The 20,521-nt window shown below is 42.0% G+C and overlaps 1 protein-coding gene and 1 long non-coding RNA gene across 2 annotated transcripts in view; one reads left to right on the top strand and one right to left on the bottom strand.

Moving 5' to 3' along the window:
* MAP1B (microtubule associated protein 1B) overlaps positions 1 to 5,739 on the bottom strand; it is a 105,143-nt gene extending 99,404 nt beyond the window's left edge. Inside the window, exon 1 of the mRNA XM_033179830.1 lies at positions 4,383 to 5,739. Within this exon, the coding sequence (XP_033035721.1) occupies positions 4,383 to 4,566 (184 nt within the window). The 5' untranslated portion in view covers positions 4,567 to 5,739. The remainder of the gene's footprint in view (positions 1 to 4,382) is intronic.
* Positions 3,196 to 14,580, top strand: LOC117065235. The gene is made up of 4 exons (XR_004429860.1): positions 3,196 to 3,337; positions 11,889 to 11,941; positions 13,412 to 13,554; positions 14,519 to 14,580. It is a non-coding gene; the product is annotated as an uncharacterized LOC117065235 (long non-coding RNA).
* The last annotated feature ends 5,941 nt before the right edge of the window (positions 14,581 to 20,521 follow it).

Genomic DNA, 20,521 nt, shown 5'->3' with positions numbered 1-20,521 from the left:
GTAAAACTATGCTAAAAGTGGTCTGAAATCAGATTGAAATCATAAACTACATAAATAAACTAAAGGAAATGCTACATTTAGGAATGCTTTATTTCTTAGAGGAAAAAAATTCTTATTTTTTTCCTTTGAACTCGTCTTTAATTTGCTCTTTTTTCTTTTTTTAAAGCCAGCAACTTGATGTTCATAACATATGTATGTAATGAAGATATATCTTACATACAGAGCTCATAGTTTCAAAGCATTGATAATAAATAATTTAGGTCCAAGATAACATCTTACAATAGAAGCAAATGAGAAGGGACTTATAATTATTTGCTTGTCTAAAAAGTTAGAACTTGTTTTTTAAAGTAAGCCTTTAGAAAAGGTGAATAATTTAATGACCTTAAATTTGGGGACTAGCTTGTTTTTCAGCATGGATCACAGAGCCCGTCATAGATAATACCAATTAAGCAGTACAAGCAGAAATCCATCTGTCTTTGAATTTGAAAAGTATAAAGGCAAATATAGTAAATTTAAGACTCTCTAACATTTAATTCTCACCACATATGGTATTGGTTTCTTATTTCCCCTGCTAAAAGAAAAGGAAAACTAAAACCCAAATCTTTCCTGGGTTTTAAATTCTCTTACCATCTTAGACTGAATACATTCAATTAAGTGACATCAGAATGTTACAATGTAATCAGCTAAACTTTTATCTAAAAATGCAGAGCAGTAGATGTTACATTCATCTATCTTTTCTGGAACAAATCTTGCTGATTCCCAATGTTAACTAAAGGAAAAGTTACAATCTAACGGTAATTGAAAACATTAAACAGACACGTAGTATTCCTTATATGTTTTAGTTTCTTAAAAAAATTAAATAAAATGAAACAATGAAAACTTTCACAAGGTTCTACAATTCAGTTTGCAAGGCATGGATGTATGTACTCTATGTATTAAAATAAAACCAAGAAGCAGGACTTTGCTGAAAATGAGAACCACTAGCTAAATCCATGCTGGGGGCTAATTAGGGAGGAGAAAAAGGAGGTGCCAAAGAGTAGTAGTTGGTGGTAGCAAAAACGATTTGGAATAAAGTCCTGCATAACTAAATAAATGAAGCTAGCCTAGTCGCAGGAAACACTATTGTTCCAAACTCTGGAGGAGACAAGTCCAAAGCCTTCATTATGCTTTCCGAATATAGTTGAGAAAACAAGAGGGACCATCTCTCTTCCCTGGATTCAAGAAGCATTTACGAAGCATCCACACTGGGACGTTCCAGGCCTGTTGATTTATTGCATTACCACCATGTCTTTACAGATTTAGAGATTATTTTCTAGGCTTCCCAGAGAGCCCTCAGTAATCAGATGGCAAGAATCCAAGTCACAGGGTCTCCAAACCCAGAGTATTAGTTAAGGCAGGAGAGGAAATAGGAAGAAAGAGTAACAGATGAAGAAGTGCTTTCCCAGCCTGCAACACACAATCATCAGAGCTGGCTCCCCTGGAGTAGCTCCATCTTGCTTCACACAACACGGCCCAAAGGCACCAAGCAAAAACAGCAGTGGCCTCTGGAGGAGGCCCAGCTGAGACCTGGCGGCTGAAGCAGCAGCTTGTCGTGTACAGGAAAACAGGACCAGCCTGCTCTGTTGCTAAGTCATCTCAGACGTCTGAAAAGCTATGGGAGCAGGATTTTCATTTAGCACTGCAAGGGCCTGCATCTTGAGCTGCAGCCAAGACTCCAGGACGCAGGGGAGCCATCTCTTTACACTGCTAGAAATGGCTCTGCTCACTCACTTGGTTGATTCTTAATGGGATCAATACAGTCATTTCGGAGTTCCATGCAAAAACCTGACCAAATTAGGGAATTAAAAATCAGGAAGCCATGATGATGATTGCAAAGGGAACACAAGGGGGCTTCTGGGGTTCCAGTAATGTCTGTTTCTTGATCTGGGTAACCCAGGCGTATCGGTTTTGTGAAAATTCGTTGAGCTGCTCATCTTTGATTTGCGCCCTTTCCTCTCTATATAATGCTTCAATCGAGTTTTTTAAAAAATTAATGTCAAAAAGACAAATCTGAATTTCGTTACTAAGTGCTAGTAGCGTAAAAACGGGTAAAGGCAGGGAGTCCTACTTCACGGCAGTAGGTGGATGCGTCTGTTTTCTCCGTAAACAGATGCAGCTTGAATAAACCCTCTGAGGAATAGGGCACTGAAAGGATGATCAGCTGAGTAACAAAGCAGGAAGATAATTACAGCCCGAAGGTGATTGCGGAACCGTCTCCCAGCATGGGGCGCTGCCCACAAGTGGATGGCCATACAAAGGCAAGCCCTGAAAACTGTTGTGCTGAAACCTTCCTCCCATCATACGATGTTAGCCGACCCTGCACTAACATCATGACAGGGTCAGAAAACAGTGACGCTGCAGCACTGGTACTTCTGTCACTTATGAGTGCTGTGACCTTGAGCCGGTTCTCCTACCTTTCTCGCCTCTATGGGCCCCCAGCTCTAAAACGGGGTTGATGATCCTTCTCCTAGCACCACTACATCGAATGGTTATGAAGATTTTGTAGATAGAAAAGCACCTCCCAATATATTCCTATTTCCCAGAAATGCCACTTACAAATAATTTTTTAAAGAAAAAAATCCAGTCATTGATTCCTACAATAGCCACACCCAAAATCAGTAAGTGTAAAATTTTTCAAGGAGAAAATTGTGCAAATAAACTAAATTAGAACAGATTAGACCAAAGGCCCACAGTCTGAAAATAAAGGGTTATTGAGATGCTCAAATAAGACATTTCACTATTGAAATAGCTCTTGTTCTTTAATTTTTTGGAATAAAATACCATGACTTTCTGCTCACATTTTTTTTCTTTTTCTTTTTTCTTTCTTTCTTTTTTTAAGCTGAAAGGGAAAAATCAAGTGCTTTAAAGTTAAACAAAAGAACCAGGTCCGCAATTCCAGTCCCCACCCTGCAGCCTTTTGTTCTGGGGACAAGTGGCCGTTTCCAACTGCAGAGGCAGATGACAAGCATTTATTTTTTCATCTAAAACAAGGTTTTTCTTTCGTCTTTTATTGGGGAGGGGGAGCGGGGAACGAGGGCTGTGTGAACGCCCTTTGTCCGCCTCAGGCTGCCGTAGAGACCGCAGTGCGGACTGCACCACGCCCACCAACCGGTGTCTCCCGGAGAAACGCTTCAGCACCACCCCAGGAGAATAGAGCGCGGGCTGGGGCTGCGGAGAGACCCGGCGACCTCTGTCAGGGGCGAGGGGAGGGCCGGGACGCCGGGGATAAAGGGAAAGGCAGAGACCAGAGCTGCCCACCCAGGGACTCCCGGCGCAACAAAGCCAGGCAAAGTGAGAGGTGGGGGCGCGCGGCGCCCGCCAGCCCGAGGCCCGGGCGGAGCGCACGCCCAGCCAGCCGTGCCCGACGGGGGCGCCGCAGTGTGGGGGGGCGGGTGAGGCGGGCGGTCCGGGGGCACTGCGGCAGCTCGGGTGGGGCTGGGGGCGGGTCTCTCTGTGCGCCCGAGGCTGTGCCCGCTGGACCCTCACGGCCCCGCCCAGGGTAACCGGCGTACCGCTATTCGGCCTCCGCAGAGCGCGCCACTGCTGCGCGCACCGGGCAAGGAGCTGACCCTACCCACTGATGTCTCCCCCACCGACCCCCTTCAAGCTACCACTCCCGGGGCTGGGACTTCTAAAAGCAGCAGCCCCACCCCACAACTTGGGGTCCCATTGTCCTTTCTGAGAGCTGCAGCCAAGGCCCCAGGGGCGGTAGCGAGGCGGGCTCTGTCTGGTGGCGAAGCGCAGGCGGTTCTGCATCCCAGCATCTGGGCGGGGGGGCGGGGGGGGGAGCGGGCGTGGCCCTAGGACTAGCCTAGTCATTCTCAGGAAAGAAAGGATCGGGATGTTTGAAATCAGGAAAGGCGTCTCTCAGGGGCTGAGCTGTGGTGAGGATGAATCTCACGCGGGCCCTGGCACATGGGGCTTCGGCCCCAGGTCTGCAGTTGGGGGGGTCCCAGCCTTTTCCTGAGACCAGAAGGGGACTGAAAGGAGTGGTTGCGTCAGGTCTCCCCCACCCTTCTGCCTCCTGCGGTTGCGGCTTTATTGTGGCCTCTGCTCCCCTGACACCTGCATCTCACTTAGCGGGAGAGGCAGTGGCCAACTCAGCAGAGGCTGCGGACCCAGCGTGGTGACAGATCCCTCAAGGTTACTGGAGACTCTCCCTCTGGGTCTCATATCTAATGATACGAGATTATTCTTAATTAGCCCAGAAAAGAGTCTGGACCAAGTATGAGAGGTGGCGGAGAGAGGCATGGGTGCGGGGCGCACGGAAGGTGCGCGGTGGCCGTCGCGCCCTGGGTGGGGTCGTCTCCCAGCGCGCGTCCTAGGGGCGCAGGGCCACTTACCGAGCTCTATGTTGCCGATGGCGCGCCGCAGGTGCTCCTCGGTCACGATCTCGCCGACGACCACCAGCAAGTAGAACTTGCTGTCAAGGAAGCGGTGCGACAGGCTGGGTGAGGTGGACACCGCCGGGTTGGCGATGCTGCCGGACGGCTCCGGCTCGGTGGCTTCCACCACCACGGTCGCCATCCTGCCGGCTGCTGTGCCTGGGCGAAGTGTCTCGCTCCGGCCGCTCCTCTCCTCTGCGGCAGGAGAAAGGATTATCTCCGAAGGTGCTGTCTCCGCTCCGCCCCCTGCGTCCCCCCTCCTCTAGCGCCGCGCGCCGCCCCCCCCTCCGCCCTCTCCTAGCGCCGCGGAGAGTGCGCGGCGGAGAGGAGCGGGGAGTGAGAGAGGGCGGGGAGGCGGCGCTGCTTTTATATGGAGACTAGGCAGGGAGCCGGGGAGGAGGAGGAAGAGGAGGAGGAAAGGACCACCCGGCACATCCTCACGCGGTGGCTGCCTCCGCTCTTCCAGCCGTTGGCCCGAGGCTGATGTCATCTGCAGCAAATCATCTCGCCCGCGGCCCGGAAGCTGGAGGGAAGAGGTGTGCGGACAATGGTCGGGGCACGGCCGCGAGCCAAGGGGCTTGGGAACCCGCTGAGCTCCTGCTGCAGCCTAGAAGGGGGAAGACGCTCTCAACCTACACCACCCACCACGTACACACCCACTGCCCACTCCTCACACTCACCCTGTCTGTGCATGGGAATGGAATGAGTTTCCATTTTCATAGTAGGGTCTTTCTGTTATCCGAGTTACACTAGTCAGGCCTCTGGCTTGTGTGCCGTCTATGATGTAGCCAGGTTCTCAGGAACTGGGATAGCCACAGTGGGCAGACGCGGGGCTGTGGGTACCCCGCCTAGAAAGATGGAACCTGTCTTTTCTTTGACCTTGTGGCTTTCAGAAGACAATTTACTGATATTTACCAATGTCAATATTTACTACCTTCACTTAAAGAATACATCAAAAATGCGAAACTTAAGCCTACTATTGTTCAAGCCTTGGATTCTACTCTGGCAGGGCCAAGGGTGAAAAAGTACTGGCTCATGGTGCTCATGGGAAATGAGAGAAATGTGGATGTATTATATTAGATACCGATTTCTTTCCTTAATATGCTGAACAGATAGTATCAGTAATAACAAAGAATAAAAAGAAGATATTGTCTCTACCCAGCAGGGTTACCGTGACTATAATGTACTTTTCAGTTCCTTGGGGAACACACAAGCAAAATTATCTCAAGTGACAATGATGTCTTTTAAAATATATGTAGCATTGGGAATTTTTATTGCCTTTGTTTATGTTTATAAGAACTCATAAAAATGTGTGTGTGGTGTGTGTGTGTGTGTGTTTTAAGGCAGCCTATTTACAACCATTTCTCACAAACATATTGAATATAGCTTCTGTCCCAGAAAAGGGGAGGATGGTGAGGAAAGAGCAAAATGTGCAAATGATATGGTATCATCATAGAAGTCTGGGGAATTCGAGCTTTAAGGAAGAGGAATAGATAAAAATTAGTCAACATAGCTTTAATCCTAGAATGCCTGTTACTAAAATATAGATAGGTAGATAGATAGTCACCTATTCTTAAGATTTCTAAAATAACCTGGTGTCTTAGGTGTTAGCTGCCATGACTTATTGGTTATGTACTCTTTGCTCTTACATCTTTCCTGACACCCTGGCATGGGAAACATACTGGGCAACCAAGGGCTAGGGGGTCCCATCCAACATGTCAATCTGATCAATGCAGAATAAAAATACCGTCTGGCCCGCAGTATTTGGGGTCTGTGACAGGCTCATAGAGAGTTACATTCACCTCCCAACTAGCTGCATTCACCAGTAACTAGATGAAGTGTTTCCAGATCATATTTTGGTTAAGATATTCAATTGCTGTCCAAGAAGTAAGGCCGGCACCAAAGCCCATAATTGGGGTGAGGGGCAGGAAATATGGTGAAGAGCCCTGTTTTCCAAAGGTCATCCATTGGATTCCAGCCTCATCTAGTTTGTTTGTTTTTCCTTTCTTTGAACCACTGTTACTTTTATGTATGTAATAGTTTTCTTTTACTCAGTTTATTTATTTTACTTAAATTTATTTTTAAATGCAATTCTATGTTGCTGTATAAATGGAAACCCTAATATCACTTATTAATAGAAAGTATCCCTAAAAATATACACAATGAAGATAAGATGTGATCAGATTCCTGCTACATACTGTTATGATTTGCTCAAGACTCTGAGTCCAAGGCTCTCCTTTCTTGGTTGAAAACAGAGATTGGCCAAGTGTTAGAGAGGTGTTAAAGAGATACTAACACCTGACTGAGTTGTTCTCCACGTTATAACAGAAGGTTGGATGAAAATTATAACAGAGCCCTTTCTTACTGTCTGTGTCTGTGCAATTAAACACCGTGACCATGACCACCTAAGTCATCACCCACACTTTGAAAAATAGAGGCATAATGGGAGAACACAGACTAGGGATGCAGACTGCTCCTTTACAGCTTGGTAACTTTGGCAAGTGACTTTCTTTTTTATCTTCCATCTCCTTATTTAGTGAGAAGAATAACATCTTTATAATTGTTTAAGTAACTGTAAGAAAGAAGGAAATGATAGAATGTGTAAGCACCTAATACAGTGGCTGGGCATAGTAAGCAGTCAAGGGATGGTTGATTAATTGACCTGTTTTCTCCCAGTTACTAAGACAATGGAGTAAAAGCAGTCTTACAAAATGTGCAAGTGATATTGCTACAACACCTCTGAAACAAGAACAGAATAGTACATTATTGTACTTCAATACTAGAAAAGTAGCCCCTTCCCCTCTTCATCCCAAGAAAATGTATACAGTTCTAAGGAGGAGAAGGGGGGAAAGCTAACATGCAAGAGCCCCAGTATTGCCAGCTGCTCAACTGGCATCACCTGGATATACCAAATACATGTGAATCTTGACATGCTCCAAACCCAAATCATCTTTTCCCTCCAAACCTGGTACAGTCTCACTCTTGTTATTTCAATGAACCGTAACACCATGTATCCCATGATGCAAGCCAAAACCTCACAAATAATTTTTTGGACTGTCCCCTGACCCTTAGCTTCATGTGCAATCCAGCATGGAGTCTGGTCAATTTCACCTTCAGTATCTCTTCAATCCATCCACTTTTCTCCATTATCACCAACCTAGTCCAAGCTAGCATCATTGTGATAGGTACTAGTGTACCAGTTAGAAAATGGGTTCCAGAGTCAGACTGCCTGGTTTTGAATCCTAATACCATAGTTTATTAGCTGTGTGGCCTTAAGCAAGGTGCTTAACCACTCTATACTTGGTTTTCTCATTTGTATAATAGAGTACCAACCTTATGGACAGGAGGACAGTTTAAATATGTAAATTACTTAAAACAGTGCCTTGTATAAAATGAGCACTAAATAGGGGTTAGTTGTTTTTGGGTGTTATTGTTTAACATTTTACTATGGAAAATTTCAAACAGAGAGATTAGAGAGAATAAATAAGTAACACATACATACACATTATCCCCAATCCATAGATTTTTATAGTCTGCTTCTTGAAATCAAGATTGAAATAATGTCTATATATTTCAACTGATTGATCAGTCTTAAACTCCTTTGATCTGTGTGATCCTACTATTTTTTTCCTTGTAATTTTCTGTTGAATAGTGGCAACATTGTTCAGCAGAGTTTCACAAAGCATAAATTTTGCTGATTGCATCCCCTGTTGTGTTATTTAACATGTTCTTCTAGCTTCTGAATTTTCTGATAGACCTAAAGCCTTGATCAGATGCAGATTTGATATTTTTTACAAGTATACTTCATAGGTAATATTGTGGTCTTCCATCAGAAGGCAGCTAAAGACTGGTTAACCCTCATTCTGTGATTTTAGCAGCTATTAATGATCATTACCTAGATCCATTATTTCACTATGGACTGAAAAAAATGATAATTTTTTAAATTATTTAATTCTGTTATTATTTATTTGACAGCTAGAAGAGTTCTGTTAGGAGAAGTGTTATCCTGTCATTTGATTACCCTGAGGTACAGTATGTACAGGAAAAGAAGGATAAACACATGATTTTTTCTATTTACTAATTTTCAAAATAATTTATTCCGAATCATTCTCTAAAGGGTGACTAATTTTTTGTATCATTACAAATATAACTTACATTATTCATATTGATGCTTTCATTTTTTCATCTTTGGCCAGTAGTATGGTAAGGTATCCCCACCTTACCTTGCACATATCTGGCCTCAGAACCTGGAATTAGCAGTTTCTCTATGGAATCCAAGTTCCTTAAGTGGGTAACGGTATTTGGAGACCCCTGTATACCAGGTGTTACTACTATTTTGATCATTGTGTCTAGACATTTTCAGTGGACAGAAGTATGAAATAAATTGTTTTACAAATATGAATTCATACTTATACCTCTAACTCAGTATCAGGACTACGGGGATTTTGTTAAATGTTTTATCTTGCATCTTTATTTCCTTTGTCCTATGCCTAGAATTCCAGTTTTCAAAGACTCCAAGGGCGACAGAATTAGAACAGCAGATAGCTTCTCATTTTTCTTGTGAAACAATATATACAAATTACCCTCACGGTAGTTTTAGATACAAATGCAACACTTTTGCCAACAATGTGATTACTAAAATCATTTTAAAGTATATAGTTTGGTTGGTTGGTTGGTTGGTTGGTTGTTTTTTTTTTTCTTTTTGAGACAGATTCTCATTCTTGTCGCCCAGGCTGGAGTGCATTGGTGCGATCTCGGCTCACTGCAACCTCCGCCTCCCAGGTTCAAGCGATTCTCCTGCCTCAGCCTCCTCAGTAGCTGGGATTACAGGCACCCGCCACCATGCCCAGCTATTTTTTGTACTTTGAGTAGAGACGGGGTTTCGCCATGTTGGCCAGGCTGGTCTCAAACTCCTGACCTCAGGTGACCCACCTGCCTCAGCCTCCCAAAGTGCTGGGATTACAGGTATGTGCCACTGTGCCCAGCCTAAGGTATACAGTTTTAAAGTGTAATTAATTCTGTTATATGTGATTATGCCAGTAACTCAATGCATAGTTATGTTCATTTGTTTCATTTTGTTTTCAGTTTTTATGAATTTATTTTTATAATTTAACATTGCTTTATAATAATGTAAAATATTGGCCGGGCGCGGTGGCTCAAGCCTGTAATCCCAGCACTTTGGGAGGCCGAGACGGGCGGATCACGAGGTCAGGAGATCGAGACCATCCTGGCTAACACGGTGAAACCCCGTCTCCTAAAAAATACAAAAAGCTAGCCGGGCGAGGTGGCGGGCGTCTGTAGTCCCAGCTACTCGGGAGGCTGAGGCAGGAGAATGGCGTAAACCCGGGAGGCGGAGCTTGCAGTGAGCTGAGATCCGGCCACTGCACTCCAGTCCGGGCGACAGAGCAAGACTCCATCTCAAAAATAATAATAATAATAATAATAATGTAAAATATTTACATGGTTCCAAGGTAAAATCTACAAAACAATTTGTATTTGGAGAACTTTAGCCTCTATTCCTGTCCCCTCCACCTTTCTCCCTGTCTCTTCCTGTGAGTAACACTTTTTAACCTTGATTTAGCCTTTCACTTTAAAAGTGAAGTAGCAGCATATACATACAATTTTCTCCACTTCGCTTTTTTCATCAAACACTGTTCCTGACTATAACTCTACAATAATATATGTTAATATTCCTCATTTTTATTTATAGCTGCATAGTAACCCATTATGTTTGTTTAGTATAATTTACTCAACCAGTCCATTGTTGGTGAACATTTGAGCTATTTCAAGTTTAATTTATATTGTAAACAGTAGGTCTAGCTATTGTTTTATCCCTGTGCAACCTCAATAGTCACCTTCCTGGCATCTGTATATCCACAATGACTCACCCAATCCATGCTTCACACCATATGGAAAATGATCTTTTCTGATCTGGTTATGTTGCCCCATCTCCACTTAAAACACAAATGGCTTCTCATTTTAGGATAAAAACCAAACTTCTCAGTGTCACCTACAAGTCTGGTCCCCATTTATCTCTACAGCTTCATCTGGCCCCTCCACTTGCCCTTACTTTCCAGCACCAGCCACAATGACTTTGTGCCAGACCATCCTTCCCTCCAACATGGCCTTTCCCTTGCTTTTCCCCCTGACGTGAGCCCTACTTTTGTCCATTTTCTGTTGCTGTAACAGAGTACCGCAGACTGGGTAATTTATAAAGAAAACACATTTATTCTGGAGGCTGGGAAGTCCAAGGTGGAGGGACTGAATCTGGTGAGGGACTTCTTGCTGTATCCTCCCATGGCAGAAGGCAGAAGGGCAAGAGAGGGCGGGAGTGAGAGAGCAGAGAGCAGAGAAGGCTGAACTCACTTTTATAACAAAGCCACTCTCTGGATAGCTAACCCACTCCAGAGATAACAACATTAATCCATTCATGAGGCAGATCTCTCATGACCCAGTCACCTCTTATCAGGCCCCACCTCCCAGGACCGTGGCAATGGGAATTAAGTTTCCAACGCGTGAACCTTGGAGGACACATTTAAACCATAGCAAACACTGACTAGTTAACTTCACCTCATTAGTATCTTCTCATTTCATAGATAGCATCTCAGCTATCACTTTCTTAGGGAAGCCCACTCTGACCTTCCTCACTAAATTAACCTTTTTAAATGCACTTTTAGTTCCATGCCCCACTGACGTTTTTCAACTTTGTAATTTTGCATTTATAGCTGCAATTTAAAACATTTGTCTCAGCCTTCACCGTGGAACTCTATGCTCTACAGGAGCAAAGAACATGTCTATCCCCACCCCCCACACACCCTCTTCACACCTACCCAGCCACCCACATACCTTAGTATTCCTGAGGCTCAGCATAGGGCATATGCTCAGTCAAAGCATATTCAATGACTAAATGAATGGCTTCTATGAGCCATGGTAGTGTGCTAGGTGCTTAAAGTACTTCAGTGAATTCCCACAAACTTTCCAAGAAATTGGTATTATTTATATTTTTGATGGCTTAAAGTCTGTATTGATGTCTCTTTCTAGTTTCTGATCTCAATAATTTGTATTGTCTTTGTGTTTTTCTTGATCAGTCTAGCTAGGGGTTTATCAATTTTGTTAATCTTTACAAAAACCTACATTTGACATTACTGATAGTTTTCTATTTTATGTACATGTATATATGTTTTCATTGAAGCTGTTTTTATCTATGCTGGTTTTTTTTTAGTCCTAATTTCTTTGGGTTTTATCTTAATTCCTATTTTAGCTGCTTGAGAAGCTTAAGTAATTGATTGTCAATTTTCCTTCTTTCTGACAAATACATTTAAGGCTAAATATTTCTAACTCCTGCTTTAGCTGCCCTGTACACATTTTGATGTGTTGTATCTTTATTATCATTCATTTCATAATATTTTCTAATGTCATTGTGATTTCTTTTTTGTCATTATTATTATTATTGCTGTTTCACAGGTGAAAAACTGACATGGAGAAAAGTTAGACAATTCCTCCAAATCACAAAGATAGTAAGTTGAAAACTTGTGAAAAGAACTCTGCTATGTCATATTTCAAAGTCTGTGACCTCCCCTTTATGGTATCTTCCCTGATGCTATAGGGATTAAAGCAAATAAAGGAAACAAAGCACAGCCCGAGTGTTGTTTGGTGGGAAGAATAAAAGAGTCAGAGTAAATGAATGAGCCTCCAGTGTTGTTGTGTTGTTAGTTAGAGTTAAAGTGATTCTCTAGAGTGTAACTGAAGATGGTATGTCATTTAAGGGTCAAGAAATAGTCTGTTTACTCAGCATTCATCAGTCCTTTCTTTCCAAACGCTAAGCTAGCTATAGAAGAATTACAGAGAGCCTGGGGAAATAAACAAAAGGAAAATTAGGGAAAAGACTTAAAAGGTATGAAGTATTAGAGAACATATAAAAAGGATAATCTATACACTATATCATTGATGGCTGCAGCCATTTTCTATGCCCATAAAATAAATGGGCCTAACTCTTAACAGTGGCTATTAGGTTAGTTAGAAGAGGGATGTTTCTGAAAATTCCATAGTGAGCTTCATAGCCAGAGGAAAATATCTTATACTTCTTTCTATTCAATCATCCTTGACTCCGAAAGTGCCTCTTATTTTCTTTTGGTGGAACAGTGGGAAAAAATATCACACTGGAAGGCCAATTGACTGAGATCAAGTCCCTTTTCCTAACTGTGTGAACTGGGTCCTTCCCATCACTATCCTTCAACAACAAGAAAAACAAAACACATCCTATAAATGTATAAAGCAGAAAATAAAAGTTCCTTCTTTGCTACCCCTAGTTCTATTCCCCTTCCTAGAGGCTAAACTGTTTTGCATGTGTGTGTGTGTGTGTGTAGAATGTACACATATATGTAGGGGAATGGTTCTAGGACTCCCCTGTGAATACCAAAATTCAGGGACGCTTAAGTTCCTTATATAAAATGATGCTTATAACCTATGCACATCCTCCTATATACTTTAAATAATCTCGATTACTTATAATACCTAAAACAGTATAATGCTATGTAAATAGTTGTTATACTGTATTGTTTAGGAAATAATGACAAGGAAAAAGTCTGCACGTGGTCAGAACAGATTCAACCATTCTTTTTAAATATATATATTTTTCTGAATAATTACAATCCATGGTTTGTTGAATCCACAGATACAGAACTGGTGGATATGGAGGGCTGACTGTATACATGTATCTTCTCCACATAAATAGAATAATATTTTATATACTGTGTTGTGCAAATGGCATTTTCCCTTTGGAGCTCTTTTCAAATATTTAAAAATGTATTTTAAAAAACTGCTACACAGTAGCTCATAGACTGAATCTACCATACATAGTTCATTTACTCTTTCCCCTCTTGGTGGTCCTTTAGGAGGTGTTTGGTTTTTTTCTATTATAAATAGTGTGCAATGACCATGCTTGTAAGTGCTTCTGTACTTTTTCTTATATGTTTTTCTGAGCACAGATGCCTAGATCTAGAAGCCAAACAGATGGGTTGAAGGTGATACCTAATTTTAACATTTGATGACTCCTGCCAAATTACCCTCTGAAAAGAATTTAACAATTTATACTCCTGCCGCATCATTGCCTCTTTCCTCACATCATAAGGTAAGCCTTCTTATGTTTTACTCATCAAAGGGAGATAAATATTTACTGTTTAAAACTAAGCACCTTTTAAACTGCTTTTCTTTCTTTATTGGTTTAACTCTTTAAGATGTGTCTTTTTTCCTATTGGACTATTGTTTTTATCTTTACTGGCTTTTAGAAGCTCTTTATATAATCTGGATAATAAGCTTTTGTCATCAATATATGTTACAGATATTACCTCTCAGTGTGTTAGATTTTGTATTTATGTCTCTTTATTATGTCTGTGACCATACAACGGATTAAATTTCTTGTAAGGTTAGACCAAGCTTCTTTCTTTATGAGTTAATGGGGGTTGTCTGTCTCAGAAAGGATCTCTCATCCTGAACCTTAAAACTATTCTCCTAATAATTTTAGATTTGTTCAATTGAGAGAGTGCTTAACTCAGGAGATCAATAAAGGTTCATAAAGGAAGAAATATTTGAAATTGTCCTGGAAGAACTATATTTTCAACAGGCAGAGATGGAGAAAGCACAATCTACATGAAGAGAACAGCATGAGCAAAAAGAACCGGTAGAAATATATTGAGCTTGTTCTTGAAAATAGCTAGCGGTTTACTCCTCCTTTCTTTTGTATACTAATGGCAGCACACTGAACAAACTGTCATCTTGCTTTTATCACTTAGCATATCTTTGAAATATTTCCATAATCATTATAAGGAGTATCCCTATTGCTTTTTGAGCAATGCATAGAATTCCATTTTGTGTGAATATCATAATTTATCACTCTTCTATTTTTATCACTCCTCTGTCAATGATGACTTCCAGTCTTTTGATAATATAAACAGTGCTGTAGTAAATAGAGTTCTGTATATGTCATTTCCCACAGGTTAGAGACCATCCATAGGATAAATTTCTAGCAAATTGCTGAGTCCAGGACATGCATGTTTGTAATTTTGGAAGATCTTAAAAACTTAAACCTCCCACAGGTGTTGTACCAGTATGTGCTTCTGCCAGTACTAGATGGGTGGGCTGCTGATTCCTCAAAACGTAAGTATTTTCAAACTTTTAAATTTTAACCTATTTAATGTAATTTAAAAATTACGTCTCTGTGTGGTTTTAGTTCCATTTCTCTTATTATATGTAAGGCTGAACATCTTGGCGTATGTTTAAGGGCCATCTGCATTTCCTTTTCTGTGCACTGTCAGCTTATATGCTTTGCCCATTTTTTCTAGTAGATGGTTAGTGTTTTTCTTATTGATTTGTATGTATTCTGTATTACTCCTTTATCACACTGCTACAAAGAAATGCCTGAGACTGTCATTTATAGAGAAAAGAGGTTTTATTGGCTCACAGTTTCAAGCTGTACAGGAAGCATGGCTTGGGAGGCCTCAGGAAACTTACAATCATGGAAGAAGGTGAAGGGGAAGCAGGCACATCTACACATGGGCGGAGGAGGAAGAGAGATAAGGAAGAGGTGCTACATGCTTTTAAGCAACAAGATCTCATGAGATCTCACTATCGTGAGAATAGCAAGGAGGAAATCTTCCCCCATGATTCAGTCACCTCCCGCCAGACCCCTCCTCCAACATTGGGGATTACAATTTGACATGAGATTGCTGGTGGGACACAAATCCAAACCATATCATATTCTTTATACATTTGGGAAATTAACTTTTTTCTGTAATATGATTTACAAATATTTTTCTCAGATAGGCATTTGGTTTTTGACTTTTCATATTGTACATTTTACCATGGGAACGTTTTTTGTCATTAAATTTACCTCTTCTTTCATTCATATGGTTTCTGCATCCTATATTATAATTAGAAAGACCGTTACCATTCTGAAATGATATAAGAAAAATTCTCTCAGGGTTTTTTTCTGATAATTTTAAGACTTTACTTACAATATTTTGGATTTATCCAGATGTAGACTATAAGAAAAGGATCCACATTTTTTCCCCAGCTCTACATTTTGCTTCTAGAAGATTTTACAAAATTTTGCAATTACTTAGTAACTTATATTTCTTCCCAAATGATTTTGAAATCTGTAAGAGCAGAAACTTTGATTTCTCATTTTTATTCTTTCACATGCCTGCCCTTTAATGCACTTCAACCCCAGCCCCAAGTCTTGCCTAGTACTTGGCAGTTAGATAGTTGTACTTCTGCATTTCTCAACTGCTGGGGAGGAAAGATTCCACCTGAGTTAAGGCAAGTCCTACCCAGGATGTGGCTGCAAATGAGATTGCAAAGTTCTCAACCGGTGTCTTTTCATTAAACTCTGGCTTTTACCAAGTACAAGTACCAAGTGAGTCATACTGACACATGTAGAGGATGGCATCCTGAGGGGAAAAGAATTATAGTGTAAATAGCCAAGGCTGCTTGGAGATAAGCTTCTCAGCTGGCACTGCAGAACAGCAGCCACTGCCACAGCAAACAGCAAAACAATAACAAGCTTGCTTGCAGAAGGTGGGAAGCTGCAGACATAAATGCCGGCTCCTTTCCCAGGGTACCAGCAGTCCCTGGGGATGAAGTATTCTAAATGGGCAGCAGTTGTGGAGTCCTCCCAGCTCACAGGAATGGAAGATGCCACTCACTAGCAGAAGTGCTCTGAGGTGGCAGTGAGGAGTGCTGTCTTTGGACTCTAAGAGGAACGTCTGTATGGCACCAGGCTCAGGGAGACATGTCTTGTGTGTCCTGCTAAGCACTAACAGCAATAATTGAGCACAGCAATCTGCCTCACATCATTCTAGGCCCTAGGAGGGCACAAAGTTGGTTCTTGGCTCAGCTTATCAGGAAAGTAACATATGCACATACAAATATAGTGTCCAACAGCAGAAGGGGATGCCCTGAACAATCCAGGTTGCACAAAGGAGTGTGGACAAACAAGTAGTTGCATCCAGCTGGGAACACCAGGAAAGCTCAGAAGGATGATGCCTCCAGCAACCAGTGAGTGTACTCTGTCACCAGGTGCCTTGGAGAGTGGAGAATCTGCAGGGCACTTTTTGAGGCTGATAGGAAGAAAGCAGACAGGTGGGGTGGTAGACAGAATGACACTCTTACCCTCTGCAATGTTCACATTCTAATCCCTGGGATATGTGAATATGTTACTTTAGTTGACAAAAGAGACTTTGCAGGTGTGATTAAGGATTTTGAGCTGGGGAGGTGACTCAGAATTATGTGAATGGGCCCAATATAATCACAAGGGTCCTTATAATAGGGAGACAGGAGTGTCAGAGTCAGAGATGAGATGTGATGATGGAAGCAGTGGTGAGAGAGTGATGTGAAGATGGAAGGAGAGGGCCATGGGCCAAGGAATGTGGGTGGCCTCTAGAAGCTGGAAAAGGCAAGGAAATGGATCCTCCCCTAAAGACTCCAGCAGAAACAAAACCCTGCTAACACCTTGACTATAGGACTTCCGACCTCCAGAACTATAAAATAATAAATTCATGTTGTTTTAAACCACTAAGATTATGTTAATTTGTTACAACAGTCATGGGAAATGAGCACAGGTGGATTAGACACTTCAAGAGATGTAATTTCTTTGTGTAATTCCTTCTGGGAAGCTCCATGAAGCCTGACATTTAGTACAGATGTGCCCCAATCTTGCTCCATGTTACGAACTAGAATATGGTAGAATTGGGTGGGAACAGACCAAAAGATCGGGGCTGCCATGAAGCCCCCTGCCTTGGCACCTCTCATCTTTATGCTTCTCATTTGCTGCATGGTCAGCATACGCAGCGTTCACCCTCTCATCAGTAGGAGCTGGGCAAGAGCATCTGAAAACCACTGGGTTTTAAAATAGTGATACAATCGAAGTTGTGCTTTGGGAAACTGGGGGCAGTTTCTCTCAAATCCCATGGTCAGCAAGTATCTGATTTCCCCTTAGATGGCATTTCAATTTGCCATTTCTGAACAGAGCTTGGTTCTTTAGAATTCTATAGTTGCTTATGGATTAGTTACTGCAGAGGTGAAGTCTTTCCATATGTGTGTGAACTTTTAAAAAGTAAAGTCATATACGGATACCAGATGAAAAACAAAGTTTTCATATTGTGATATCTGGGCCCAAAGGGATAGCCATTTATTTGGTAGTTCAGACATTCATTCAATCAGCACATCTTTAGCAAGCATCTGCCATGTAGCAGATACTGCTGGAGTCGCTGGAGATGCAATGATGAGAAAAACATACTTGGTCCCTCCCCTCAAAGGCCTTACTCTCCAGGGAGGAAGTGCAAATATGGGAAACCAGAGAAAGGGTATTTTCAACGTCTTTTTCCCCAGCTTTATTGAGGTGTAAATGACAAATAAAATTTTACATATTCAAGGTATACAATGTGATGATTTGATATACATATACATTGTGAAATGATTATCACAATCAAATGAATCAATATCTCCAGCCCCACACATAACTACCATCTGTATGTGTGTATGGTGAGAACTTAACATTCTTTAGAGGAGAATAAAGGAAAGTTCACTGGCCAAAATGTAGCACAAAAGATTGTGAAGTGGCACAGATTCCATGTGGAATCAGATGGCATATCTTTTTGTTTGTTTTCTTTTGTTTTGTTTGAGACAGAGTCTTGCTCTGTTGTCCAGCTGGAGCGCAATGGCTCAATCTTGGCTCACTGCAACCTCTGCCTCCCTGTTCAAGCGATTCTCCTGCCTCAGTCTCCAGAGTAGCTGGAACGATAGGCACATGCCACTACGCTCGGCTAATTTTTGTATTTTTAGTAGAGATGGGTTTCACAGTGTTGGCGAGCCTGGTCTCGAACTCCTGACCTCAGGTGATCCTCCCGCCTCAGGCTCCCAAAGTGCTGGGATTACAGGCATGAGCCACCACGCCCAGCCTGACACGGCTTCTTGAATACCCCAGAACCACGGTTTCTTCATCCACACTAGGGAGCGAGAATCTGGCCACTCTAGTGGCCATAGCATCAGAAAGATTCCACTGGCGGTAAAGTGGAAACAGTACAGTACAGCACAAACAGAAACAGCATGGGATGATACCCAGACTTGTCACAGCCCCCATGTGCCCAATGTTAGTTCAGCCTTCCCTGGGTGCAGTAGGCCTCAGAAACAGCATGCCTCTGAGCTCTCATGCTTGTGCACTCCAGAACACAAAACAGGCACGGGAAGGTTGTGATGACTGTCACTCACGGAGAGTATCACAACCTGGAGAAAACGTGACAAAACTGTCATTTCTTAACCTTTTTTTTTTTTTTTTTTTTTTTTAGGCGGAGTCTCGCTCTGTCCCCCGGGCTGGAGTGCAGTGGCCAGATCTCAGCTCACTGCAAGCTCCGCCTCCCGGGTTTACGCCATTCTCCTGCCTCAGCCTCCCGAGTAGCTGGGACTACAGGCGCCCGCCACCTCGCGCGGCTAGTTTTTTGTATTTTTAGTAGAGACGGGGTTTCACCGTGTTAGCCAGGATGGTCTCGATCTCCTGACCTCGTGATCCGCCCGTCTCGGCCTCCCAACATTTCTTAACCTTTTAAACCAGATGCCCTCCTGTGGTAAATATAAAAATCTACTTCCTTTTGAGTATTTGAAACTTTATAATATGTTAATCATCATGACTGAAAGCAAACCAAAGTGAAACAAAGGGTAATTGTAAAAGACAATTTTGGATTTGATCCGGAAAGGTATTTTACTTTCATAATGACAGCAGCATTAAGTAGTGGCACGCAGGGTGGGAGTGTAGAAGAGGGGCTACTGAGGTCCTTGGAACATGAGGACTCCTGTGCTTGTCTTCCACATGTGCAAAGTGTCCTCTGAGAGCTTGACGGTCACTTGTGAAATTATCCCAGTAAGTGATTCTTGACAGCAAGGAAGTTACACTAATATTTGTGTATCTGATTTCTTTCCATACTAAAAAACAATTATTAAATATTCAACCAATATATTTGATGGGAAAATGATACACTACCTAAATATAAATAATCTCCAAAAATTGTCACTAGTATAATGTTGTAGTATGTGTAGTATGATGCGAGGTTAATTAAGTGAGCTTATAGTCAGGTTACCCAACTTTAAACCCAGTCCCATTTATTAGCTATTGAACAAGGACAAGCTACTTCACTGCATTGTGTCTCAATTTTCTCATTTGTAAAATGTGGATATCTAGCATCTCTATGTCATAGAGTTGTGACTCTTTCATTTAGTCATTCAGCATTTATTGTATACCCAGTGGGTTTCAGACACAATGCTAGTTGCAGGGGAGATACAGCATATTTAAATATCTACTGTTTTAAAAATGTTTTGGGAGATATGGGCAGTGTCTACAGTTTCAGAGTCGATTTTATTTTCAAACTAGTTTTATTTGCTTTGACATGTTTTTGATGCCCTATTTTTTTCTTTTTTTTTTTTTGCTAATGCCTTAACATAAAATATGATAGACTATAAAGACTGTCACACAGCCAGATGCGGTGGCTAATGCCTGTAATCCCAGCACTTTGGGAGGCCAAGGGGGGTGGCTAACGAGGTCAGGAGATCAAGACCATCCTGGCTAACATGGTGAAACCCTGTCTCTACTAGAAACACAAAAATTAGCTGGGTGTGGTGGCACATGACTGTAGTCCCAGCAACTTGGGAGGCTGAGGCAGGAGCATCTCTTGAACCTGGGAGGTGGAAGTTGCAGTGAGCCGAGATTGCACCACTGCATTCCAGCCTGGTGACAAAGAGAGACTCCATCTCAAAGAAAAACAAAACAAAACAAAGAACAACATCAGAAATCCCTGTCACATTATTATCCACCCATGGTTGTATAATTTTGCCCTTCAGAGTTCTCAGGAGCCACAAAATATATAGATAAATAAATCAACAGATAATAGCAAAGATATACTGGCAAAGCAACATGTATGCAGACTTACAAACAAGTTAACAGAAATAATCCTTGGCAAAATATTCTCTGGAGTACCTTACTTACAAACAACATTTACAAATCAAATAGAGCCCCTCAGAAAAGGCTTGTAAAATGTAGCAATGTGGCTTTG

Source organism: Trachypithecus francoisi, unplaced genomic scaffold, assembly GCF_009764315.1.
Source record: "Trachypithecus francoisi isolate TF-2019V2 unplaced genomic scaffold, Tfra_2.0 Lachesis_group2, whole genome shotgun sequence".
Classification (NCBI taxonomy): domain Eukaryota; kingdom Metazoa; phylum Chordata; class Mammalia; order Primates; family Cercopithecidae; genus Trachypithecus; species Trachypithecus francoisi.
The sequence above is the reverse complement of the archived record's forward strand: the minus strand, read 5'-3'. Positions and strand labels throughout refer to the sequence as shown.